This window comes from Gymnoscopelus microlampas (assembly GCF_963454915.1).
Source record: "Gymnoscopelus microlampas genome assembly, chromosome: 20".
Classification (NCBI taxonomy): Eukaryota; Metazoa; Chordata; class Actinopteri; order Myctophiformes; family Myctophidae; genus Gymnoscopelus; species Gymnoscopelus microlampas.
In genome coordinates this window covers 19,003,273-19,030,816 of record NC_139957.1, presented here as the reverse complement: position 1 = coordinate 19,030,816, position 27,544 = coordinate 19,003,273, and the positions used below count along the sequence as shown (strand labels likewise).

The following is a 27,544-nucleotide window of genomic DNA, read 5'->3' as shown; positions in this document are numbered from 1 at the left end:
ATTCATTTAGAATAGTGATGATGCCGCTACATCAAAGGTGTGCAGCTACAGTATCTTTTTTTTTCTGGACCTACCCAGGGATTTACCCAGTTAAACTTGCTGAGCACAGCTGCTCATTTTCAGCGACGCCCTGCACACAGACAATCACATTAAAACCTGGGACCTGACCAGTACAACCACAGTCTTATACTGTATATCTGAAAATAATGAATACCCCCCAGTCAGAATCAAGCTGAATCTGAAGCCATGATATACTTTCCTGACTGTAATTGTCTAAACTTTTTGATAATTGGCAATATATGGCCATTGGCCACATGTGTAGAACCCGACATATCTGGCACCTAACTAGGCTTAGATGAACCATTAAAATGATCTACTAAATGATTTTGGGTGCGTATGTGTGCATGCTCACATGTGCATGCATGTGCATGCGTAGCATTGGGCACAGCCACAGAGTTGATTAAAGCTCATCCGTCTGTCCCTCAGGCATTCCAGCAGGAGATCTCCCTGACCACGGCAAAGATAGAGCACATCTTCCAGCAGGGAGAGGCTTTGATCGAGAAGAGCGAACCTCTGGACGCTGCTGTAATCGAGGAAGAGCTGGAGGAGCTGCAGCGCTACTGTCAAGAGGTGTTTGGACGAGTGGAGCGCTACTACAAGAAGCTCATCCGCCTGCCTGTAAGACAGCACCACACCGATTATTCTGCATTGATTTGAACTCCGAGTGTGAAAATGTACCCAGAAGGTTCTGCATATTGTTCACCTAAGCACTTGTTAGAATGCTTTTCATAAAGGTTTTCTTCTAAATGGTAGTGTTTCGGGGCTGAACACTTTCACTTCTATTTGAGACAAGTCATTGCACACAAGACAAAACATAACAAATTGACAAATGTACAAAGGGAGATAAAACATTGAAAGAACTGCTGTTATAGCGACTTGAATGCAATTTTGAATGATGACAAAGAAAAATCTGCAGATATGTAAAGCACACGGTGTCACACCTCTCTCCTCAGCTGACTGACGATGACACAGAGGTGTCGTTCTCAGACCGCGAGCTGGAGCTGGACGAGCACGGTGACCTGTCCAGCCTGCCATGGAGCGAGCGACTGGGGGACGGCTTCCTCTCCCCCCTGCCCTCCTCCAGCCGCTCAACCTCCCTGGCAGCCCCGCTCAGGACCGAGCGCTCCGGCAGAGACACCCCGGCCAGCGTGGACTCCATCCCCCTGGAGTGGGACCACGACTACGACCTGAGCCGTGGCCTGGAGAGTGCCAGCAGGGCCCTGAGAGAGCAGCAGAGCGAGGAAGGGGACTTCCTCCAACGCTCCAGTTCAGCCATGTCAGGTCAGTATGCACAAACACCCTGTCCTGTTTCAGGTTGAGGGACGTCGCAGGGATTTTGAAGAAGGATAAGCTGCTTCATTACATGCTGGAAGTCCATTCAGTCTGTCCAAGAATGTTTTGCTGAGATCCTGGAAGCAGATGCAATTACTTTTGCAGTACGTCTAGTGTCTTTTGACAGCCTTTTAAGTGTTTCAATTCTACATGGAAGGACTTACTGTAAACAGGATTTTTCAGAGACAGCGATCAACTGAAACAACTGCCAGGTTGTACTGAATCAAATAAAAAACGGAACTATGTTGTTAACTTTAGAACAGTGACATAATTTATGTTGACTGACTCCGTAGCCATGTTTCACATTCTGTCTAAGGCCAAAGTATTTGCAGTACAAATATATCTTGCCTTGTTTTTGCTTATATATAGATGCAAAAATGTTTTTCTTCATAGGACAATTCAGTGAGACCTAATAGGTCTTGACAACCACTGAAAAGTATTGCTTTAATTTTGTAATTTAAAGCATATTACTGTCTAAAGTATTGTGTTGATGCTCTAAAAACCCTCTGACCTGGTGTTCCTGTTTGATCATAACATTATCTACACCCTTGATCTTACACGTTCATTAATAATACCCCAATGTTGAATGTATGTACTGTATAATGTTTCTTCCAGGTGTAGTCATCCCAGAGAGCCCTGAGGAATTTGTTAAAATAACAGAACAAACACTGAGATCTTCCACTGGTAGGCAACAGAAATCTCCCCAGCATGCCACAAGTGTTTGGGGACTAGAAGTAACAGCCACCTATCTGAGTTAAAATCACACAATAATAATCTGCTCACTGGCTTGGTCATTGATTTGGACTTTGATTTCTGTGTTGTTGTTGTTTTCTCTTCATATCTAACACACACACACACACACACACACACACACACACACACACACACACACACACACACACACACACACACACACACACACACACACACACACACACACACACACACACACACACACACACACGCACCCACACACCCACACACAGATTGAGCAACAGCCACTGTAACAAAGCAACACGTTTCTAACATGGGGTTAGGGTCAATTCCATTTCTATTTTGTCAGTTCAATTCAAGTATTTTTAGACAATCCCAAAAATGGGCTGAATTGAAATGGAATTCATCCCAACTCTTCTTCTAACCTGCTTTTTCTGACTTTTGTTTGACTTTGAGTGTTGTTATTTGTAGCTAACCTCTTTTGAGATTTTTCACGTGCATACTGTGTTTCAGATAAGCATGATGTTCACATTTGCAAGGAACACTGGACACTTTTATTTTATGATTGATGTGTTGTTCCTATATTCTCACCATCGGGTACCTGGGCACCCGCAGTACTGCTGGTTTTCATTCTCATTGTATAACTAATTTTGACCTGACCGGGACAATGGGTGAGGGCAATTAACTTCCTGGTGGAACAGAACACTAGCAGTAATCTGGCTCCCAGGGTCCCTGTGAGAACTGGTTTACAGCAAACTTGACTTGCCTGTTCCCGGAGATGCTGAACTGAAAAATGTGTAAACACATTTAGATGAACCTTTTATAGGCAACATTAGGTCACATCCTCCATCGTATGACCCCTTGATGTTATGTCAGCAGGAGACATTGGCTCTGTGGATACCAGCCGCTTCCACCTGCATCACTCAGGCAGTCGCACCCCTACCAGCAGTACGGAGTTGGATGCGTCATACATGGGATATGTGAGTGATACTCTATTACAGTAGTTAAATAGCAGATGTACAAGCTATGAGCTTGTACATCTGCTATTTTTGAATAGCCAAAGTATAACATGGTTAAAGTGGTTTTAATGATTGTGACGCTATATTAACAAACTTAGCTGGGGACACCCTGGTACCCCCACAAGGATCCCTGGGGGTGCCCGGACCCCACTTTAAGAATCAATGCTCTATTACACCTGGTCCATCAAAATAGCCAATGTGCAGATAGTATTTAAATAATCGTATTATTACCTAAAATAAACCCTATACATACATCCCTTATTAGGTATCGGGTTTGATCAACCCTTACAAAACCATAATTTATGTCCAAACAGCCCCATAGCCGTCCATGCCACTGATTTTATACAAGGCAATAGGAGTGCAACAGTTAATTGAACTAATCGATTAGAAATAATAGAGCTCACAACATGTTGCAATATGATGCGTTGTGAGCTTATAGTGCGGCTATTTCCGCTATTTTTGTGCAACACCATTATACGACAAATATTAAAAAAGAGTATAAGTTAATCAGAGTAATAAAAAAAAGCTTCTTGATTATCCCATTAATTGAAAAGGGAATTACTAAAATAATCAAGAAAATAATCTATAATTTGCAGCCCTACAAGGCAATTTCACTGACAAGCTACATTATACCATGTATACTGCCTGACCTGTAGATGCGGTTGTTGGGAGAGTGCCGTGGCAATATTGATGCAGTGAAGAGGATGGGATTCGAGCTGAAGGAGGAAGAGGACCCTGGGTCTGGACTGGCAGACGCCAGCAGCTCAGAGTCACAAACATCAGGTACTGCTGTCATGTCATGACCAGGTTGAATGCATTAAACACCTATTGTCCATATTCAGAGGCTAACTTTCAGCTTACATTGCATCTCGTGAGCTTGTAGTTTGGCTATTTTTAGCCAGAGATTTAGTGTAGATCAAAAACATGACGGGCTTTGCACAGAGCCCTTGGGCTCTGGTCAATAGTATAGGGTTTAAATAATAACGTGAATGTGTGTTAATTCACACATGCCAAGAACCAAGGTTTTGCCGTTCAGAATGAAGCTAATGCGGAACTACTGAAAACGCTGCAGTTCTCATTAATGGCCCAGCAGGTGGCGCTAATTTCCGAACAGAAGAAAGAGATTCTGATTATATTTTGATCATATTTATTGTGTTTATAGTATGATAATATGCTCAGCTGCTGTCCCTCTTTACTTTTCTGTACCCCAGGTGTGATTGAGCGCTGGGAGCTGCTGCAGGCTCAGGACCTCAGCAAAGGGCTCCGCACCAAGCAGAACCAGCAGCAGTGGCAGCAGCTAATCTCTGACCTGAACAGCGTGTGGGCGTGGCTCGGTCAGACTGAGGAGCAACTGGAGGAACAGCGGAGGCTGGACCTCAGTACCGACCTCCAGATGATAGAGCAGCGCATCAAGAAACTCAAGGTAACCCAAGACTAATTTCATAGTGTCTCTCTTTGATAATCTTCCTTTACTGTGCTTTCTGTCTCCTCCTAAAATGTTATACATGTCTATGTGCTTTCAAAGTATGAGAAGTGCAACACAAACAAGAGCAAACTAGCTGGTGTGCATAGTTGAGCTACGCGGCTCATTGCTAGATGACCTCAGTATTCAAGGGAATGACTTGAGACGAGCTTACAATCACTCATTGTTCTACAGTGAACAGTACTGAAGTTATATGCTAATTAATAATTGACCTTCTTGACCTTGACCTTTGACCAAATTAAACCATTATGACAGATATTGAGTTGGAGATCTACAGTCTATGAAGTTTCATGGCCTTCTCAAAAAGTAAAAAGCCCTAGCATACGGATCATCTGAGAGACCCTAAAATTTCTCAACTCTCAACTATTATTGTGTTCTATTACAGCCATTGTGCATCTAGACAGTTTTTAGTTCCACCCTGTTCAGTTTCCACTTCATTAACGACTTCTTCTGATTGTCTACAGGAGCTGCAGAAGTCCTTCGACAAGCGCAAGGCTATTGTTCTGTCCATTAACCTGTGCAGTGCAGAGTTTGTGCAGTCTGACTCAGAGGAGTCACGAGAGCTGCAGGCTAGACTGAAAGATATGAACCACCACTGGGACAAACTGGGCAACTCATTGGAGGAGTGGAGGTCCTCACTTCAGGAAGCTCTCATGCAGTGCCATGTAAGTCAAATGTTTGACTGCAAACTGAGTTATATGTGAATAATAATATGTTTAGTTTTGTCCAGTTTAGTTTAATTCCCAATTAAAATAATTACTCAAATGCCTAAATATCTTCTGTTTGTATTGTTGATCACAGAAATACATTATCTCATAATTAAAGTTTCATAAGGTGTTTCGTTAAGTGTAGTGATTATCAAATCTCGACTGCGTAAAGTATAAGCTCTATATACATTCCTTATGCAAATTTCATTTGTAGGACTTCCATGAAATGAGTCATGGTCTGCTTTTGTGGCTGGAAAACATTGACCGCCGGAGGAATGAGATCATTCCCATCGACCCCATGCAGGACAGCGACACTCTACATGACCATCACAAAACACTCACGGTATGAAGGGGTTTTTACAGCGTGGCCCTGCTGGAGTCTAGCCATCTATTAGGGTTGGTCTGTGTCTGTCTGTATTTCCGAAGCTAATCTCGCCAACCACTGAACCGACCAGGGCCACAGTAGTGGTTTATTTTTTTTATCTTTTTGTATTGTCATAAAGTGTTTTTTGGTCTAGAGTTTCTTTGCCTTACCATTGAAATGTTAAACCTTTTTAGCGGCGCTGCTCTAAACCTGACTTTGTCCGTGTTCACCGTCAACGCTCTGATTGGTCAGACCCGTCAACGCTCTGATTGGTCAGACCCGTCAACGCTCTGATTGGTCAGACCCGTCAACAAAGTGATTGGTCAGACCCGTCAACAAAGTGATTGGTCAAGCTTCACGTGACACGTGGCTATAAACACATTATAAACACATAACGATGACAAAATGTATCAAAGGTGCCGCTACCTTCACACTGGGTGTGATTTTTGTTTTACTTTTTGCTTTTAGATAAAAGAGACAGCAAAGCAAAGGTAGACAGTACATCACAGGTGGAATCGAACTGGGGACATTGCTATGATGTGGTCGATGCACTAATCGCTCAGCTACTGTCGGCCTCTAATTCTAATCCACTTCTTCTAATCCTCATCTTTTTGATTCCCACAGCAAATCCGACGGGAGCTGCTGGACTCCCAGCTGAAGGTAGCATCTCTCCAGGACATGTCCCTGCAGCTGCTGGTGAACTCCCAAGGCAGTGACTGCCTGGAAGCCAAGGAGAAGGTCCACGTCATAGGGAACCGCCTCAAACTGCTGCTGAAGGAGGTGACTCGAGATCTGCGGGAACTGGCCAAGATTTTGGATATCACCAGCAGTCAACAGGTCAGAACTACTTAATGCTGCATGTACACACGCACACACGCACACGCACACACACACACACACACACACACACACACACACACACACACACACACACACACACACACACACACACACAGTGTGCTGTTGGTTTGTAAATAATATTTATTTTTAAGTTAATCAATGCTGTTGCACACAAGTATAGACTAAATGCAATGCATATTGTTTATTTATCCACGTCCATGTTCGGCATCTAAACTTCTTCCTTTTCGCTGATGGCTCTTGATGCCTATGTCTCTCTCTCTCTCACTCATCATCTCCACCTTCTCTACCCCTCTTTATTTCTTATTCCGTTTCCCTCAGGATCTGTCTTCGTGGTCATCTGCTGATGACCTGGACACCTCTGGTTCAATCAGTCCCTTGTCAGGAAGGAGCACGCCCAGTCGACGACGATCGGTAACGTATAGCTGCACATGGCACATGCACCGTCACTGAGAAGCAAGGTGTTTGGTTAACCCCCCCCCCCCCCCCCTCCATGTAAGACTGTATCAGCTGAAGACCAGATTCACCTCTTCTCATCCCAGGAGCTCACCTCACACCTCTCCACACCTCTACTCCCCTCTTCACATGTCACACACCCACTCCTTCTGATCTCTGAACTGTTTCCCCCAGCCTTTTATTCTTCTTGCACGTTGTCTCTTCCCAGAGCAAGCCCCCACCAGAGCACTGGAGAATTTTTTTTCCCCACTTTATTTCATCCTTTTCTTGTATGACTTTTGTTTTGTTTTGTTACTCAGTTTTAGTTTTCAGTTTTATCGGTCTAGTTTTTCCCACACAAAATGAATCTGCCCCATGAATTTGAGGTCCTGGAGGACTCTTCCTTTTATCTCTTCACACTCTGGTTTCCCTCTTTGCCCCTGGAATGTTGGCTATTTAAAACTGCTCAAAATGCAGAAATGTGGACCAAACATGTATATCTTTATCTGTAAAACAAGGGAGCAGATTATTGTTTCATCAGAAGATGAAATCTTAATATGCTCATTTCAACAAGCTTATCTCTGTCAATCCAAATAAGCATATTAATGCTTTTAAGATGTGCTTGATGTCACTAAAAGTCTGTTACCAAGGCAAATCATACATCGTAAGGCATACGTCTCAGCTTTCGGTATGAGTTGGGTTCGTTGGTAACAGCACTTAATTCAAGCACAAACACGTCACAGTAGCCGTGCACTTTGGAAAGCCAGTTTCCTGATAAATCACGGTTTACTATCTATCACCAACACCTTCACATATGATTTTGTTGCTGCTCTTTATTCATTTTGGGATTTCTTTCATCGGTAGCTTTTGTCTTTATTTGCCTGGACTGAAACATACTTTCTTTCTTTTACCCCCCCGTGTTCATTGCAAACAGCAACGGGGCAAATGTAGTCTGTCACTCCCTGGACCTCCTGTGAGCGGTTCACACCACAGGTACCTTTCTGTTGGTTTCTAGAACACCCAGAAGATAATGGAACTCTACCCATGATGCACTTGGAGCCCCCTCCACCCCAATGGTTCACTGCTTACTAACCTTGAATGACCCCGAGTCTCATATAACTGTTTCTTTTAAAATAATATTAGATCCTAATTGTAGTTATACCATGTTTAATAGCTCATGACAATGAATTCCATCATCTTCTAAGTCTAGACACTATGTGTAGGCTAGGGGATGAGCTGAGTGTGGTAGCCCACACATCCTTTATAAGAGATTCATAAGGAATGGTGCAAGGCCTCTTTTCTGCCAATGCCCTCGGCTGCTTAACACCGCTAACCAGAGGGCATTATTATCTATGTATATCGCATAAATAACTCTTGATCTAACACTCCCTGCTGAGCAACAACTGAGCACACACACCCTTTCCTTCAAATTGCCGAGCCAGTAAATGTCTGCAATGAACAATGCAAAGGCTGCAGTTTCTCTTTGTCTCTCTCTCTTGTGTGTCATTTCTTCTTTTTCTTGCTCTCTTTTTTCTATCTCACTGACTATTCACCATCCCCCCCTTGATCTGCCATTCTTGCCTCTCAGGTCTCCATTTGTCAAAATGTTAGTGGGGGGTCAGGCACTTTTGCAAACACCTAGGACCACCTGTGTAACACAGGCGTCAATGTCATCCCTGCATTCCTGGAATCGGATATCGATTTAGTGTAACCCAATTAGAGAGTACACCAGGCCTCTGTGTCTGTTTAGTAAGTACAAATGCAGGTGCTTGTGTTTCCCCAGTGGGTAGGTATCCGTGAGCTGCACTGTAAACATTCCTCTTTCAGTTGAAAACAGACAGTTTTTATGGAGGGTGGTGGTGTATTCAGATGGTGAACTATAATATATTTAACAAAAGCTGAGGAAAGCTACTCTACTCTTAAATAGCTTTTTTATTTTTATTTTATTGCTATGCTACTTGTCTTGGCATGCTTTGCATTTTTCAATGGACACAAACCTCTAAAGAGAGCTTCTATGAATATCAGAATATTCAACTGCTACTTGCAGCATGCCCTTTGTCTTTTATCCTAACGCCCCTGCAAGGGAATGCTACCTCACATACATACTGTATCTGTTTTGTGATGTAGGATTGTACTGTATGTATGCCTGGAGATTTGCTTTGTGACTGTCTTTGTTATTGTGTTTGGCCAACCACTCTGTGTGTAAATCACTGTCAAATACTGTGTAAACATTGCTTTCAGGTGTCCCCACCATTGCCATGTAAATACACCAGTTTTGGCAAGCACAGACATACAGTTCCCTAGTTGCTGGAACTGAAATCTTATTTGGATTGAAAATTGGTACACTGCACACGAACCACTGACCCACTATTGGGAAAATGGGAATTGAATAAGAATGAATTTTGAGTGGAGTTGGTTTATTAAATTACAGTACGTTGATAGATGTTATATGAGTTTATCTTTGTAGCCACAGTAAATCGATCTCTCCGGCTGCCAGTGTTGTAATCCTGACATCGTGATTTTGATGACTCAAATGGCTGACGGAGGGAACGGGTATGACCTTAACTTGTTGGTGTGTTGAACTAAACCAGTTTTTTTTTGGGACGGTGTCATGTGACCAGGTCTCGCAGCGACGCTGGGTTCGCTTCCTCCCGTTCTGAGTCGGACACGTCACCGTCCTCCCCGGCTCGTAGATGGTCCCTCCTGCGACGTGTCCTCTGGGTGGCACTCCCTCTCCAGATCTTCCTGCTGCTGCTGCTGGTGGGCCTGTCCTGCCTGGTGCCAATGTCTGACGGAGACTCCGGCTGTGCTCGGCTCAACAACTTTGCTCGTTCCTTCTACCCCATGCTCAGCTACACCAACGGGCCGCCTCCTGTGTAAGGCGGACAATGAATGATTGTCCGCCACACGGCAACATTCTCAGTTTTCATTTAACTCGGAGAGCGTAAGAATGAACTCTAAGGGTAATTTTTTACAGTCACTGAGTTAAATGAACTCTGAGGAACATACCGTGTGCAGCTATCCAGAACTGCTGCAGGGGTTTTAAAACAATTTGGGTTTCTCTTGATTTTACCTTAACAATCGATATTGGACTTTCGAGAACGGTCTGTTACTTCAGCAGGAAACACTTGAGCTCAATCTCGGTCATGCGTTTGTTTTTGACAAAATAACAGCTGCTATCTCCAGTTAATCTCATTGTGTAGCATCTAGGAACACGTTTTTCACTGTCTTAACGCTGTATATTTCTGTGTCAATTAAGAAGCATCTTTGGTGTGAAAAACTAAGAATCCCCCTCACAAAATAAAAGAAATAATGAAAACCTACATTCTTTGGACACAGGTGGATATCAGCAAGTTAAAGGAAGTGTTGAAGCCCCCTAGAACACATTTTGAGTATTTGTGTCAAGGACTGTTGAAGGAACTGTTGGGGAAAAAATAAGCTAAGTTAAAAGCAGAAATGAATTATAGCCTGTGAATTTGCTTGTAACAACAGAAATTTTGTAATATAACATTTAATATATCTTATATTGCAATTATTTTTTTACTTGTATTTTGGCATGCCGTTCTAACCTCTGATTTTATTTACTTACATATCGCTCAGTGTGTCAGTCATCAAAATTCAATTATTTTTAACATGAATTCCATGTTATATCAATGACTGATTGAAGATCCATTTAAGCCAAATTGTGTGTTGATTACTTAAGAAGAAAGGAAACCATTCTCTATGAAGAGTTTGAAGACTGTACCAACATTTACAATTCAGTGAACCATGTACTGTATACATCGTTTTTATTTTTTTAACAAGATGAAACATGACAACATTCAGAATCATGAGGAAAGAACAGAATTACTGTATATTTTGTATGGCCCTCTCCGTCCAGTATCAAATAATATAACAGTCCTGGAGTATTTAACATGATGTGTATATAATGATCAAAATCGATATGAAATATTGTATGTACTGTATATCTGAATATCACAAACAATGAATGCCAAATCCTTATTTTGATTTAGTCTTTATTGATCTTTCACACATTGTTTTATTCATTTTCATGCTTCTTCAGTGAATCATTTCAAAGCCATACTGTAGTTATGATAGTAATTTAACTTTCATTGACAGATGTTGCATCATCAGGACCAAAGGACCTAGAGGTAGAAGTATTCAAGGTGGAGGAACTGTTGGGATATGGGGATGTTGCCTGGATTTGGGGGAGAAAGGGGTACTGTTGGGTAGGACAGTGCCACGGCAGGGGATGGTGATGGGGATGAAGGTGGTGGTAGTGTTGATGGTGAAGGAGGCTCTCTAGTAACTTGATGATTTCATAATTTGGAAGAGCCAAGGCTGTGGCATCAAGGCCTAGCATCTGCGAAACCACCCTGCGGAAGTCAAATAGCTAAAGCAGGGAGAGAAAAAAATTGTTGTGAATCTGAAATGACTTCTCGGTCTATAATAAAGTCAAATGCTGTGGATTAAAAACCAAAATGTACAGTATAGAGCCATTCACAAAATCAACAGAAGTAAAACTTTTGTGAAAGTTGTCAGTGCCAAGTGTGAATGAAGTGACACATAATCAAAGTTATTTACTAAAAGTATATGACTTGTTAACAATAAGACTACTTAAAAAAAATCCCTCTCTTTTTAAGTTATGGCTTTCTAGATTTTGAATGAATGTGTTTAAAAATCTATATTCATACCATGTTGTAAACAAGTGTTGACCACTTGAACGTGGTCAAGCTCTAGGCTGTACAAATGTACATATTTTAATGCAAAAATATAATCAATCAATACCTCTCTCTCCCTCTCAGAGAGCTGAGCTAGGGTCTGCCTGAGGGTGACAAGTTGCTGCTGGCCTTCCTCCGCCGCCTTCTCTTGGCTCTGTAGGTCTGAGCTAACTGAGCTCAAGGTCTTCTCTACTTCTGCCTTCCCTTCCACCAGGTCCTCCAGAATTTTACTCTGCTCCTGCATGGCCTGACTCTGTTCCATGACTTTAAGCTTAGCAATGTCAATGACACAGCAAGGACCAAAGAACCAGTTGTCAATGTCTGAGCAAACACTGAATCAAAAAACGTTAAAACAACTTTATCAAGGAAGGAAATTATTTTCTCACATTGCATTAGTATTTGACCACAGGGTTTGAATATATAATACAGTATACTATATGTTCAGTATATGAATGTATACTGTATAACACAAATGCATGTAAGTCACAAGGTTACTGGCCTTGTGACTCTGCCTCTGGATGGAGTGTGGACCCAAGCTGTTCTCCCCACTACCTTGAGCTCGTTGGTGTGGCAGAGCTGAGCCTGGAGCTCAGTGTTGCAGAACTTGGCAGCCTTCAGTTCGCCCTGGAGACGCTCCACCTTCTTCTGCAGCTTCCTGGCCTCCAGGTGAGCATCATCACGCTCCACAGACAGAGCTGATCGGCTCCTCTTCTCCTCCTCTAGCTCTGCCACCTTCTTCCTCAGAAGTTCTGTGTGGAGCTCCTTGCCCTCCAGTCGACCTTTCTGTGTCTTTAACTATTGTTAAACGGGGAGGTTGCAAATGTAAATGTATACATTTTCCCTTATTCTTACAGGTTCATTTTATTTTAAGAGTTCACTCTGACTTTTCTGTGTGGTACTGAAATTATATCTACTCTCCAATTTGTATTCCTTTGATGCCATGGGATGACCGCAACCCCCCCAGAATGCACTGCAACTGAGATGGTGTAATGTTCATTTAATTGAAAGAAGACACGTTTTTCGTGTTTGGCAAAGACATGATCGACATGTTAAGCTTGTTTTCTTTCAATGACAAAAGAGCACCAAATTATTTCAACAGTTAGTTCTCTGTAGTTGCTGTCAGCTCATCATGACATGGGATCCTTTTTACTGCATTGATTTCTCTTTTGGAAAGTACCCCTAACTGAGAAAATAGTTGCTTTTTGGTAGCACCAGAACACTACTCCTTTATGAGGCATCTGAAACTGTGACACAGAAGCCATCAGTGACACAAAATGACTTTTGTTCAAATGAGTCAATGGAGGAAGAATAAAGGCACAAAATAGGTCCGCACACCATTAGGGACCTTAAGTGACATTTATTAAGGCATCCATCAGGCAACTTTTGTGCCTTTGATCTCTGTAGGGTCCAGCACCTGCCTCCAAAAGTTTTTTGGAGATGTGCGTGACTTCTTTGAATTTAAGTGAGAAAAAATAGCCTGACACAATTATTCACTTAAGCCCTAAATACTTAGTTCTAAAACAAATAGCGAAATCGGCCATCTACAAGCTCACAATGCATCACTTGTAGATCTGCTATTTTTGCTATTTTTGAACATTTTGAAAATAATGTAATAAAAAACTAAATTCACCTATAATGACATGCCCAGAAGTAGGGACTCCAGGTTGAAAGTGGTTAAGTAACTATCATTACATTACATTAAGCTGCAGTGTCATTACAAGATGATACCCACCTTATACCGTCAATCCTAGGTCAAAGGTCACAACACTGAATTTTGTGACTGGTGTTTCCACCCCAGAAGTAAAGCAACCATGATGCACATTCAATTTGGGTAAACAGTGGCCTAAATCAAAGGTTTTAGGAGCTGATAGATTTGTGGCAGGAATAGGGTGGAGATTTGATTCAGCAACACTCACCCCTCCCTCAATACCCATTGTAGAAGTGCCCTTAAGCTAGGCATTTAACCACTTTCAACGTAGTGTCCGTATTTTTGGCATGTCATCATGGGAAAAAATAGCTGTGAATGTGTGTAACTTGAATGTGAAGCAGGGTATCAATGAAAAGGAGAATTCATGCTCAACGAAACAACCCTGGTTAAGATTACAACATCAACAGCATAGCTCTGGACTATAGGTGGCAATAGGTTATATTAATAATACCTTTCGTTGCAGGCTGTAGGCTAGAGTTTGGGATTCTGCCAAAGCGGTCCCTTCCTGTTTAACAAGTTGTTCTGCTCGGGAAAGAAGTAACTTTAGCCTCATATCGAAGCCAAGGTCCACAGCAATGCTGTCAACCTTCATGGTCTCTGACAACTGTTCCAGGAACTTTTGATACTGCAAAAGGAGAATCACAGTAATACACTCTCAGCGTTAAATTAACACGGAATTAACACTGAGAATTGTACTTCGTAATAAATATATTGAATACTGTACATGAATGAGAGTTATTGTTAATTCATAAACTTTTACACAACAATAGTGTGAATGTTTTTGTTATTCCAAAACCAGCTGGCGTGATTAGATTTGGACGTGATAACTCGACTACCCATCATGACCCATGGGCCTGCCGCCAGTGTACTCACATGTTGTTGGCCGTGGCTCAGTCCATCACGATGAACATCTGCCGACAACAGCTCGCCCTCTAGCTGCTCTAGTCTCTGCCTCAGGTCCTGGACTTGCTGCTCTGCAAGCTGAGCCCTCTGCAGAGCACTGTGGTGAAGCTCTGTCTGCCTGGCCAGCTCCTCTGAGGCGTGGGACAGCCTCAGTTCCATCTCTGCCATGGTCTGCAGTGTTAGTTATTGGGGAATAAAATCTATAAGGGATCCCCTGAAGTTGTAGTTACAATGCTTGGTTTTGGCTTGGACCAGCAAAGATTCATGAGAATGCGGAAAGCCGTAATAATGAGTCCCTAAACACAATGCCATGTAATAACCCCCCATGGAACCAGCTTCATTATTGCGTAGTGAAATGTGGAAACAGTAAAAACAACAGCACAATTAATGAGAACTTGTTAGAACAGGCTGTAATACAATTTCACTGAACTTTCATCTCTAAGAGAGCTGCTGATTTTAGAGTGGAAATTCCTCTGTCTATTATAGGGCAGAACTTGTTGGTGAACAGCACAATATTCAAGGTGTAATGGCCCATAATGTAGAACCTGATATATACAGCACATTTACTGTATACCCCCATAAGCTCGTAGTTTATAGGAGGGGGCTTTTTCTACTCCATATTTATGTGGCCATGTTGTCAATATCAGCCTCTACATTATATTGTCTATTGCATATAGTTCCCATCTATCCTTATGTTTACATTCATATTTTTAAACTTACTGTGTCAATATTAATACTGTTATGTTCAGTGTAGTGCTCCAATGTCAGTAAGACAATTTCCTTGTATGTGAAAACATACCTGGCAACACAAATAATTCAAATTCTCTTGTAAATTGTTGAGTGAGGATTAACAAAATGCCCATCTATCTGTGTATGTACTGTACGTATCTATGAAGAAATAAAACACATACCGTACAATGCGTACATACAAAATAAATTGTGACTTGTCAGTAGTCAACAAAGCCGTCATACTGAAATTTGGCCAATCTACGAGTGCTTGTATTTTGTATTCTTTATAAGAGTCACAGGTCATAATATTATACCGTTTGTGATTTTCCCTCTCGGGTGCAGAGGTTTTCCAGTTTCTGCAGAATGTCCTCCTCTGTGGGTGGGATGTCTCCCTCAGAATCACTGTGCTGCAGCAGGGTAGAAACTTTCTCCAGAAGTGCCAGCAGTTGCGCCCGAGCTAACTGAGTTTCATCTTGGCTTATGTGTAGCTTCCTTTCAAGTTCCTCCACCTGTTTCTCCAAACATTCAGATTGGCGCTGGGTCGCCTCGATCACACGCTTGCTGGCTTCAAGTCGTTCAGTGAGGCTCTGCCTCTCCATCTCTGTGTTCTTCTTCCCCAAAACCATGCCCTCAAACTCCTGAGCAACACATTGCACAATTAACCACTGGAACCCTATAGTGTCCCTATTCTGGGGCAAACATTTGGCAAAAATAGCAGATCTACAAGCTTGTATAGCTCGTATAACTCATAGGTTACAATTATATATTATGAATTAACCACTGAGTCCTATTTCAAATATAGTGAAAATAGCAGATCTACAAGCTCACAACGTGTCACACCTCAACACGTTGTGAGCTTGTAGATCTGCTATTTTCACTATTTTTTTAAGTTTCTGGCAATTATTATGTTTTCATGTTCTAAATTTCAATACAGCAATGCATTGACTCACCACTTTGAATGAATCAAGCATCTCGGTACTGCTGACAGCCTTCCTCCTCTCCCAGTCCAGTTCTGTCACCAGCCTCATCACCGTCTGCCTGCTGGCTTTACATTCCACTTCATAGGACTTAATACTCTCCTCCAACACAGCCAGCCTGGTCCTCAGCCTGTCCCTCTCATTGCACTGGTCCACCTATGAAGTTTACATTCAAAATAACCAGTGATGGAAGAAGTACTCACATGCTTTACTTAAGTAAAAGTATCAATCAACTGCAATGTAGAAGTACTCTGTTATGTACTTCAGTAAAAGTACAAAAGTATTGGCATCAATGGTACTTAAAGTACCAAAAGTCAAAGTTTGATTGAATACTTTATTAGCAGTTTGCAACAAAAAAAAGCACAGGAAAGTACAGGGTTCAATACAAGGTCTGCTAAGAGGGTTTTAAACCCAAGAAAGCCTATGGGCTTGTTTCCACTGGGGCCCTTTGCGCTCAATTCATCAAAACATTTAATGACAGACAAATATACACTACTATGCAAAACATGCAGTTAAAAAAGAAAAAGAAAAATATATACAGAAGTTTATCATTGTGCAGAATGACCCATTTCATAAGTGTGTGTTCAAAGTGTATACAAATATTTAGAAAATAGGAGATCTAGCTTGTATGTTTCGTCCCCTCACCACCAGGCCTGCACGCCAAACTCCACCTGCACCCTGGTTGTCGGACTCAGTGCGTACTGAGAGACGGAGCCTAAGAGCAGCTGAGCGTAAATGGAGAAATGGCAACCTCCCGGAGGACCTTCTTACCTTCCAATCTCTCCTTTCTACCTTTTCCTCTCAGGCTTCTGCTTCTAACCCTAAAAAACTCTTTGAAACTCTTTGAAACTCTTTGAAACTTTCTCCTCTCTCCTGCAACCACCTCCCCCTCCTCCCTCCTCGTCCCTCGTCCCTGACGATTTCGCCAACTTCTTTGACAAGAAGGTGAACGATATCCGATCCTCATTCCCTCCTCCCCCGGCTGGTGCCCTGCGCACTACCCACACCCGTCCCTCTTCCACCCTCCCCTCTCTAGCTTCATCTACTCCTCTCTCCCCCCCCTCCACCTCTCTATCCCACTTTTCTCCCCTTTCTCCTAACGAGGTCCTTCTCCTTGTTACCTCTAGCCGCCCCACCTCATGCTCTCTGGACCCTGTCCCATCCCCTCTGCTGCAGTCCACTGCACCTGAACTTCTTCCCTTCTTAACCCACTTATTAACACCTCTCTGACATCTGGTTACTTTCCCTCTACTTTCAAGACTGCCAGAGTCACCCCCCTCCTCAAGAAACCGACACTTGACCCCTCTGAAGTCAAGAACTACAGGCCGGTTTCCCTTCTATCCTTCCTATCTAAAACTCTCGAACGTGCTGTGTTCAAACAACTGTCCTCGTATCTCCACCAGAACAACCTCCTGGACTCCAACCAGTCTGGGTTCAAAGTGGGTCACTCGACAGAGACTGCCCTCCTGGCAGTGGCGGAGTCACTCCATGCCGCTAGAGCGAACTCTCTCTCCTCTGTCCTGATACTCCTGGACCTGTCTGCAGCGTTCGACACAGTGAACCATCAGATCCTCCTCTCCACCCTCGAGGGGATGGGTGTCTCAGGCTCTGCACTCTCCCTGTTTGCATCCTACCTGACGGGTCGCTCCTACCAGGTGAAGCTGGGAGGGTCTGTGTCAGAACCACACAGGCTCACTACTGGGGTTCCCCAAGGCTCGGTTCTGGGTCCTCTTCTCTTCTCTCTCTACACTACATCTCTTGGTGCTGTCATCCGCTCCCATGGCTTTTCCTACCACTGCTATGCCGATGACACCCAGCTGATCCTCTCATTCCCCCCCTCTGACACACACGTGGAGGCACGCATTGCTGCTTGTCTGGCTGGAGTGGATGTCGACGAACCACCTGAAGCTCAACCTGGACAAGACCGAGCTGATGTTCATCCCGGGGAAGGGCTGTCCTCACCGAGACATGGCCATCACCATTGAGAACGCTGTGGTGACGTCAACTCGGACTGCGAAGAATCTGGGTGTGACCCTGGACGATCAACTGTCGTTCTCGGCTAACATCGCATCAGTGACACGGTCCTGCAGATTCCTCCTCTACAACATCAGGAGAATTCGGCCCTTCCTCACGGAGAAGGCAGCCCAGGTGCTCATCCAGGCTCTTGTCATCTCGCGCCTGGACTACTGCAACTCCCTCCTGGCTGGCGCTCCGGCATCTGCCATCAGACCCCTGGAGCTTGTTCAGAAAGCTGCGGCTCGTCTGGTGTTCAACCGCCCCAAGTTCTCTCACACAACTATCCTTCTCCGTTCCCTGCACTGGCTCCCCGTAGCGGCTCGCATTCAGTTTAAAACCCTGGTGCTAGCCCATAGGGCAGCGAAAGGAACAGCTCCCTCTTACCTCCGGGTATTGGTCAATGCCCACAACCCTTCCCGACCACTCCGGTCGGCCACCAAGGGGCGACTGACTCCCCCGCCACTCAACGGTCCTTCTGGTCGATCGACACGGTCACGACTTTTTTCTGTTCTGGCCCCACAGTGGTGGAATGAACTTCCCACTGATGTCAGGACAGCAGAGTCACTGCCCATCTTTCGCCGCAGGCTGAAAACCCACCTCTTCAGGAAACACTACCCTTCCTCTTTGCCTGGCCTACTTGTTGTTAACTAGTTGTACGAATGCTTGTTTTATTGTTGAATTGTTTATTGGATCTTGTTTAGTCAATACAATTATTTGTTTTTAGCTCCTGCTCATTTGACTACTTTGTCTCATCTGTTTAAGGAAATAGGTAGCTGATATATTGCACTTTTACCTTAGCGCTAGGTATGCTCTTGGTTGCTTGTTATTGCAGAAAATGCACTTATAACCTCTGGTGATTAGTAGCTTTCGTTCCCTACCTTTGTTGATTGCACTTATTGTAAGTCGCTTTGGATAAAAGCGTCTGCTAAATGACTGTAATGTAATGTAATGTAATGTAATAATAATATAAATCTACAAAAGTAACTAAAGCTGTCAAATAATTGCAGTGGAGTAAAAAGTACAATATTTGCCTCTGAGATGTATGGACTAGAAAAGTACTGAAAATTGGAAATACTGAAGAAAGTAAAAAATACCTAAAATTTTTACTTCAATACAGTACTTGAGTAAATGTACTTAGTTACACCACTGAAAATAACCTTCACCTACTACTTACGTTATGTATGTCGTTATGATTATTCATGAATCATGTCAACTATTCTGAGGTGCAAGTGCACATATAAAGTGCCTATAATTTGTTGACAGAATTATTTTTATTTTACCCCAATACCCAGTTAGCAGTAGCACACATGTAAAATCGTTTTTTTATAACCCTTTATAACCTACCTCATCATGTTTTTCAGTAGCTTCCATAATTAGAGGTGGTTAAGGAAAATGTGCTGATGGTACTGTTTGAAGAAGTTTCCAAGCAACAGAAAACATGTACCAATGTTTTACCAGTGGGGGTGCTATAAGAACTTGCTCCAGGGAACAAACTGACTTTGTGATTCTCAGTAAAGAAGGTCAATCAACCAATCAATCATTAATCAATCAATCAATATTTATACATTGTGCTGCTGTGGCATATTGATGTTATTATGGTGGTGAGGTATATGGTGGGCATTGATTGGAGAATGGAGAAACAAGTGGAGGGATCAGGATGAGTGTCTGAAGGAGACTTGCTCTGTGTGACATGAAGGGACTAAGGGAGCATTTGGAAACTGATGTATTTTATCAAGGACACAGCGATATGTTCTATCATTTAAATGAAGGCTATGGTAGGTAGGGTCTAGTTAGCATTACTGCGCTTACTTACTGGGTAGGAGTCATAGAGTAGGAGTACACTGTAAGTAGGTTTTTCGTTTCTATTCCCAGTAGGTGGCAGTATGCGCTTCTCTGCCAATAAAAATATACAAAGAAGAAGTTCAAACGAAACTTTATTAATATCAACGGAAGTTTATCCTGGAAATGAAGCTGACAGAATGTCATTCAGAATCAGATCTTTAACTTAACGCGACATTTATATCAAAGTGTGTCGTTTCTGAAGCTTGATGTGGTGAGTCATTTGTGTCGGCTCTTTCATTTGCTATGGAACTGTTTGCTGGGCTCATGAAATGTATGTAATATCACAGCTATTCTAAGGCTATAGTAGCACCTTTATTATTTATTCTAATGGAGCCTGCTCTTTACCTTATGTCACTATCTGTTACTTATTCACACAAATGCACTGTATTGTGTCAGGGAGGAATTCTCCTTCTGTGGTAACAATGTGCTATTCAGTGACATTTCAAGTTTATGCAAGGTCAGTTTTTGTATGATTTTGCTGGCTGTGCAGTGGACAGTATGTGAACTGAACTATTAGTTTAATTTAAAATGAAATGAAAATTTTCAAATATGCCAACCGTAAAATGTAGGCTATGTTTATGTAATAATCCTATAAGACTGCTAGACCAGTGGTTGTCAAAGTGGGCTCCAGGGACCCTCAGGGTTCCTTGAGGGGGTTGCAAAGGGACCCTTAATATACAGGACTTTGTAACTCTGAGAGTTATGGGGGTCTTTCAAATTAAAACGTTTGAGAATTAGAACCACTGCTGTAAAGACCACAGGGGCACTATGATATGGCATTTACATGATGCAATATCAAAGAAGAACTGACACCCTGTGTTTCCTCTCTTCTATGAACAGTCCAAGATGCTTATACGGACATTATGGTGTAAAGTTGGAGTTCCACGGCCTTTGGAGAGGAAATCCATCCGTTCGTTTGCCCTTTCCAGTCTTTCAGAACCTGACCAGCATCATAAGTATGCATCTCAACCCTGGACTTCCTCAGCCTTGGCTATGACATCAGTGACCCTTCCAAGGAACTGTTATTTAAACATTCATAACCCATGGCAATATTACATAAGATATGTTACACAGGCTTTTCATGGGTCGCAGTGCCACCACAGGACCTTGTTGGCTGACCGTGGGATGTTTCTCCAATGCGCACAGAGCGTGCAGACTACAAGGAAGCGTCTGTATTCCACAAATCTTGCGAAAACTGTCTTAAAATCGGGTTTGAAATCAGCTGCACTCCCTGGAAAAAGGATTCCGAAAGGGCCTCGGACTAAACAACCGTCGAGAACCAATCAGCCTTGTCAGGATGAGGACAAGGTAATTCAGTCATCCATCTTACTTGATACTGATATTATCTTTTTACTTCAATAAGTTGATTCAGTCAAACCTGTCATTACCTGTAGGATATGATGCAGTGTATAGCATTTGCAACAGCTGATCAGTACCATCTGCCAACCCTTTGCCACGACCTGAGGGGTCATGGTTTTCATGAAGTGGATTTGCCTAGAGGTAAGACTTGTACTGTACATCATCCATAACACTTAGTTCAATGAGGTTTTAACCATGAAGTATGCTAAAGGGAAGCATGAACTGCCTGACACACACGCACGCATGCGCACACACCCACTCCGAGGCAGCTGTGCGTATATAATCACACACAAACAGATAAACAACCACATACACATATGCACAAGGACCTACACATCACACACTGATTTCCCCCCATGGGATCAATAAAGGTATCTATCTGCACACTCACTCACTCACTCAGAGGCAGCTGTGCATACATAATCACACACAAACAGAGAAACAACCACATACAGATACACACACACACACACACACACACACACACACACACACACACACAGCACACATTATTATATTATTTAAACACATCCCACACACAGGCACCTATCAAAGACGCCTCACACTTTGCTATTGTTATTGTATTTTCATTATTTCTATTTACGCTATTCTTTGTTATTTTGACTTGCTGCAATGTCAAAGAGCGGAAACCAAGAGTTTTATCAAAAAGGCTATCTCCCATCTTCAACTGGTGCAAAATTCTGCAGCTAGGCTATTCACAAACTCTAATAGATATACCATATTACACCGATGCCTTTTAGCATCCCAGCTACATCTTGTGCACCTGTGTGCAGCCTCAGATCCTCAGGTAGGGTTCCCTTGGTTGTTTCCAAGACTTGCCTCATCACCATAATCTCTGGAATGCTTTGCCTGAGGATTTAAGGCTAGCAAAGTCAGTGTCATCTTTTAAATCACTTCTGAAAATATATTATTAGATTGCTTAGATTTTATTGCCTTTGTGCATATAATTACCTTGCACAATTTGTTTGTTCTCAAATTAATATTTTATTATTTATTCTTGACTTGACTTTTAATTGACTTGTTGTTTATCCTCATGGCTGTATTTCATCTTATATTGTAAAGCACTTTGTAACTGTTTTCAAAAAGAGCTTAATATATTTATTATTATTATTGAAATGTATTATTATTTTTTTAAATAATATATCTGTGCAGTATATGGGATGTTAACAATAAAAAAAAATGCGTCTTCAACATTTATCCCATGTATTTTCAGATGCTTCAAATATACTGGTGATAAGCACAGACATGGCTGCAAAGGCAGATGACGGTGCACTAATATTCTTCTTCAGGTAGGACTGTTTCAAGTAGAACTGTGTTTATTTCCTAAAGGCTTTGATTCATGCAGATGCCAAATCCTGTGGGAAAACAGCGGCTGTGAGGATATTGAAAGTGGGCGCCCAAATAATTGGCAAAACACTAAGATTGTAATGATAATATATAATTAATATTTAAAAATGTTAAATGTAATATCCTTTTAAACCTTGGGGGAACCTTCTTTGTGATACCAATAAATAGGAACTTAAATAAAGTATACTACATTAGTTCCACTGATCCAAGCTTGAATACTTTCAAGTGGGCCCTGATCCAGAAAAAGTTGAGAAGCACAGGTGTAGAAAATACTGCACAAATGTCAGTGTTGTTATTCTGGTTGTTGTGTCTGGGATGACTGACAAGGCTATTGTGCAATTTCAGGGAAGGGTCAGTAGTTTTCTGGAACGTTGAAGAAAAAACGGTAAATAACATATATAAATTACACATTTGAAAACATTTCTGCTTGTTTAATAATGTTTTGTAGTGTATTTTGTTTGTTATAGCAGTTGAATCTTTTTAAACACCTCAAGTATATTGGTCACCTGTTTTTCCTCACCACAGCAAATTATGTTTTTGCCCCATTGTCTTTGCAGAAGAAGAAAGTGATGAGAATATTGGAGCGCCATGAGATCCAGCCCTATGAGGTAGCATTGGTCCACTGGGAGAATGAAGAGATAAGCTACAAAATTGGAGAGTACGTTGTATTGATCACTTCATGATGTACAGTGATCAATGCTGGAAAATGAATGGAAATGTGTGTATTGGTGTTTGTTAATGTTAGATCTACCTTAAAGTGGATCTTTGGCCCTTCCCTTTTGTCAAACTTGAAATGTGAGCATTTATTTATTTTCTTGTCTAGGGGGAATACAAAGCTTGAGCGTGGTAATTTCCTCCTGAATGTCGAGATGGATCAAGACGAAGCTGTGTTGGAGAAGTTTGCTTTCTCAAATGCTCTCTCTCTATCAGGTTAGAAGCACACAACAATGTGTAAAAACAAGATGCCATGTGGTGTACTGTACTCGTAACCTCAATGCTTTCTCTTTGTCTCGTGTTCTCCTTCAGTGAAACTTGCTATATGGGAGATCTCCGTAGATAACTTTGTTGAGTCAATTCAATCAATCCCAGAGGTACAGTGTACACTTTAAAAGCGACCCTCCATACAATTATCAATAATTGATTATCTGTAATGGATGTTTGTGCCTAGGCCAAGCACTGTATGTGGACAGAAATTCACTTCGCCCATTATTACTGACTTAATTGCCTTATTTCTTTCTTTTCTTTTGTCAAAACAGATGCTTAAGTCTGGTAAAAGCGTTAAGTTGTCTCGGGCAGAGGTCATGCAGAAGATAGGAGAACTGTTTGCTCTAAGGTTAGTTCAGTATTCCCAGGATATCTATTTAGAGCATTTCTATTTTGAGTTGGGAGGCTTCAACAACCAAACCCTTTGTATGTTTGGGTGTCACAGTATTGGCAAATAATTGCTTACACTTATTTTAACACGCTTTGGAGTGCCAGGTGGGCATTACTTTGTTCTATTGCACCGTAAGCAAGTACGTAAGTAAGAAGTTCATGGCTTTATTGTTGTTATCAGCCTAATGAGGGTGTCTATACCCTTTTTTTAATGCGCTAGACCCCCGGGAGATGGATTGCTCAGGTGGAACGCAACACCTACCATCAACTTCCAGTACTTACAGCATGCGTGTGTGCGTGTAATACTGTACATAATCTTTTAAAATTATAATTTGACATCAAAAACTTTCTGGTGATTGTCTAAACTTTCTCATACTGATGGTATTGTCCCATATGTCAAACATCACCCACCTGGCACCTGTAAGTAACATCTCCAAACACTGTTTGGCCCACAACTATTTTATTACTCTTGTGTAAATGTATCTTATATATCATATCGTTGGTAGCAATGCTCTGTTAACACATCAAAACCTCTTACAGTATGTTATACTTTGAAACCACAGGCTCTGCATAAACCTGAGCTCCGACTTGCTCATCGCACCTGATTTCTACTGGGACAGAGAGACCTTGGAACAGCTCTATGATAAGACGTGCCGGTTTCTCAGTATCGACCGCAGGGTTAAGGTGAGTACTGTTTACAATACCTACGGTCATGGGAAAGCTGGAGGAGTCATGGAACATTAAAGTGAAGTTTTCCAGGCCTATAAAAGTTGTAAAGACTGATAAATGTAAGTGTTGGAAATGTTTTTACCTGCTAAATGGGGTTACCCTTGTGAGGAAAGTAATAACCCTAATTGTAAAATGACTGTCCATGTACTGTAAGTAACCTGACCAGCATCATGTGATGGTTGTTGACATCCAAGACAAGACCTTTAGAACCAACTGCTTAACAAATGAATGAATGCTTCGGTATGGAAGCAAAGATTGGTCATCTGCACGTCATGGTAAAGTCACGGAAATTTGATTATGACAACGTTTTAGCGCCATGTTGCTATTCATTAGTCAAGGTTTGTCATTTCCTCAGACATTGTGCAGCATCTGTTCTGTATACAACTGTATATCTCAACCTTGTGAGTCAGATGATCTGAAGATGATCTCATGACTCAGTTTCTGAACACCTCAAAAGTTTTGGTTATTAAGCTACAGGGGCTTGCAGCGGGTCAGGGAAACGCCAATCAGAATGAGCGATGGGTTAATTTGTCACTGGTTTTACCAGCTGAATGTTATTTAGTATGGGAAAAGAGTAATGGTTCGTTAAGTGTCAAGGTGGCTCCTAGAATAAAAAGACTAAAGACAAAATGTACGGCTGAAATGTATTTACCGCAGTTTGAATGACATTAATTGTTTATGAATTCATTTTATGATTTTTTTTATAAAGTAGGTCCAGACATTTCCTTCCCTTTCTTCTGTTATAATTCTGTTATGATATGCATCTAATCTTTGTGATGAGTCTCAAGGGCCACTGGGAGAACTGATAATAGTCAGCAATTGTGATAAGATCTTAGCTTAGCTTTATTATTATCCTGTTTCAGGTTGTGAATGAGAAACTTCAGCATTGTACAGAACTGGCAGATCTCATGCGGAACCACCTCAGTGAGAAACACAGCTTGAGGTTAGAGTGGATGATTGTAATCCTCATCACCATTGAGGTAAGAATGACCAAATTACTTAACGGACACAGTAGGAATAGTGCTGAATGGTTTACATTTTTATTTGCTTTATTTAGATAAAGTAGATGGAGGAAAAGGAGGGCCACGAGGGGAAGGGTCCGAATGGAACCGGGATTATGTGGTTGATGCATCTGTTTTTTCACGATCATTTTTTACACGATGCCTTCCTTCACAATGATTACAGTTTCAAGTATTTCAACATGGAAGCTGCACTGTACAAGTCTTCTCCTGTTGACCCTTGATTACCTGAGACACTGTTGGGTGTTTAGTGCCTTGCCCATGGGCATACACAGTTTTTGAAAAATGGGATAGTGCTACTCAATCAGTTTCAGTTACTGTACCTTGTCTGGATATTCCTATCGAGGGCTACAGTAGGAATTGGTACTGTAGCTTTCCTAAGCCCACTCCTCTAACTTCCTTTTTTGTAACTCATATGTGTTGTATTGCTTTTATTGAAGGTCATGTTTGAACTTGCAAGAGTGATCTTCTGAAAGGCTCTACCACCACACGTTCTGGACGGACATGGGAAATGATAAAATGTCTGTGAAGTACATGTACATAACTTTCCACACCAAAACATAAATATTTCGTTCTACTGATTTCTCACTTTTCTGCAGAAGATAATTCTGTGTGGTATAGTTTTAAGCTGTGAAGTTTACATTTGCCATTTGTTTTGAGTTGAATATGTGAAAGTTATTTTTTAAGGCAAAGTTCACCTTGAATATATTTGTATGTTTTTGGAGTGTTACATTTATTTTATTTATGTGTCCAGCCATACAATGTGTCATATAATGTACAATAATTTCTCTTGGCCAGAAATTGACATTCATTTTCCAAAATAAGTCTCAAAGCTATGTTGGGAGAGATATTTGCTCTTTTTTATCTAAATAAAAGTATTTCGGGCTTGGAAGTGTTGTTTGCGTGTAAATAACGGTACTATACTGCACAATCTTCACCATGATGCATTTTACCTTTATTTTTATATGAATACAAATGAGATAAATTGAATACTGTATATAATATGGAAAATGTACTTATCAATTAGGCTCCTCGTAATTTTTGGCAATGCAAGAAGTACTAAAAGTTGTCAGATAGTTGTTTATTCAAATAAAATTACTATGACTTACATTTGATTTTATCAACATTTGGAAATATGTATAAACACACACGTAACTTTTATATTTGGCATTTAGTTATTAGTTACATTATGTGATTTCAGCAGGAATGTCATTTTCTACAAATGTCAGTTTCATAACTGATACAAAATATCAAAAGGAGGAAAAGCAGCCAACTCAAAGGCCTCTCCTAGGTAAAATGCCTCATTGACCTGTTCCACACCGCAATCTCATTGCTACTGGAAGCACAGCAAGTAATACAGGCTAGAACAAGGAGATATAACTGGTACAATCAAGCTGCCATCATTGCATTTAAGGCTTTGTTGATTAAATATCAATGATACATATTAAAGATTGCTATGTATTCACTATGCATGTGTATCATGATTAAAAAATACTTTAAGTATTACATTTATTTTAAAACAGCTTTGCGCCATGCCAGCTAAGCAGTCAAATATTTGTCATCATGCTGTTGATGCAAACTGTGGAACAGTGGAACTTATGAATAAAGATACATAATAAACACAATTCTGTCAGTCTATCCTGGTGCAGCTTCAAAACATTCTTGATGTTATCTAATAAACTACTAATAAACTATCTGTGTGTGTGTGTGTGTGTGTGTGTGTGTGTGTTGTCAGAGCATTGACAAAAATTGATCTGAAACAGTTCACCATAAAACATAGTATGGGTAGCAAAGATGAACACAAGATCTTTTTTTTTTTTTTTACAA

General features: G+C 41.5%; 3 protein-coding genes across 7 annotated transcripts in view; 2 read left to right on the top strand and 1 right to left on the bottom strand.

The window, feature by feature from the left end:
* The window catches only part of syne1b (spectrin repeat containing, nuclear envelope 1b), a 117,388-nt gene extending 106,414 nt beyond the window's left edge, over positions 1-10,974 (top strand). For 2 of the 3 annotated variants that reach the window (XM_084045307.1, XM_084045306.1), the window contains 12 exons: positions 487-678; positions 1,014-1,341; positions 2,008-2,076; positions 2,983-3,086; positions 3,782-3,908; positions 4,337-4,548; positions 5,073-5,273; positions 5,530-5,658; positions 6,304-6,516; positions 6,859-6,951; positions 7,907-7,965; positions 9,594-10,974. In XM_084045307.1, the coding sequence (XP_083901433.1) occupies positions 487-678; positions 1,014-1,341; positions 2,008-2,076; positions 2,983-3,086; positions 3,782-3,908; positions 4,337-4,548; positions 5,073-5,273; positions 5,530-5,658; positions 6,304-6,516; positions 6,859-6,951; positions 7,907-7,965; positions 9,594-9,852 (1,986 nt within the window). In that variant the 3' untranslated portion in view covers positions 9,853-10,974. The remainder of the gene's footprint in view (positions 1-486; positions 679-1,013; positions 1,342-2,007; positions 2,077-2,982; positions 3,087-3,781; positions 3,909-4,336; positions 4,549-5,072; positions 5,274-5,529; positions 5,659-6,303; positions 6,517-6,858; positions 6,952-7,906; positions 7,966-9,593) is intronic. The other variant, XM_084045305.1, reaches the window with a different exon arrangement.
* Positions 10,082-19,397, bottom strand: ccdc170 (coiled-coil domain containing 170; the record flags this gene model as incomplete). Its single annotated transcript, XM_084044559.1, has 9 exons — positions 10,082-10,178; positions 11,196-11,365; positions 11,761-11,964; positions 12,246-12,488; positions 13,853-14,026; positions 14,275-14,475; positions 15,348-15,671; positions 15,984-16,166; positions 19,371-19,397. The coding sequence occupies 9 exons, from the start codon at positions 19,395-19,397 to the stop codon at positions 10,082-10,084; spliced, it is 1,623 nt and encodes a 540-aa protein (XP_083900685.1).
* A 581-nt stretch (positions 19,398-19,978) lies between these two features.
* Positions 19,979-26,784, top strand: rmnd1 (required for meiotic nuclear division 1 homolog). 3 transcript variants are annotated; one of them, XM_084045337.1, is made up of 12 exons: positions 19,979-20,083; positions 20,709-20,824; positions 20,961-21,176; positions 21,263-21,368; positions 22,462-22,537; positions 22,941-22,980; positions 23,153-23,253; positions 23,419-23,525; positions 23,622-23,686; positions 23,852-23,928; positions 24,533-24,653; positions 25,562-26,784. In XM_084045337.1, exons 3-12 carry the CDS (start codon positions 20,994-20,996, stop codon positions 25,757-25,759), a joined length of 1,074 nt encoding a protein of 357 aa, XP_083901463.1. In that variant the 5' UTR covers positions 19,979-20,083; positions 20,709-20,824; positions 20,961-20,993; the 3' UTR covers positions 25,760-26,784. The 3 variants fall into 3 exon arrangements, with proteins under 3 accessions (XP_083901463.1, XP_083901462.1, XP_083901461.1); XM_084045336.1 differs by having other exon boundaries at positions 20,709-21,176; positions 25,562-25,678; positions 26,158-26,784; XM_084045335.1 differs by having other exon boundaries at positions 20,709-21,176.
* The last annotated feature ends 760 nt before the right edge of the window (positions 26,785-27,544 follow it).

Excerpts from the sequence above, each read along its gene's own strand:
- rmnd1 (XM_084045335.1), top strand. The coding sequence starts at position 20,715 with ATGCTTATACGGACATTATGGTGTAAAGTTGGAGTTCCACGGCCTTTG. Across the intron at positions 21,177-21,262 it reads CTTGTCAGGATGAGGACAAG|GATATGATGCAGTGTATAGC; the intron begins GTAATTCAGTCA and ends CATTACCTGTAG. Across the intron at positions 23,929-24,532 it reads GGAGAACTGTTTGCTCTAAG|GCTCTGCATAAACCTGAGCT; the intron begins GTTAGTTCAGTA and ends TTGAAACCACAG.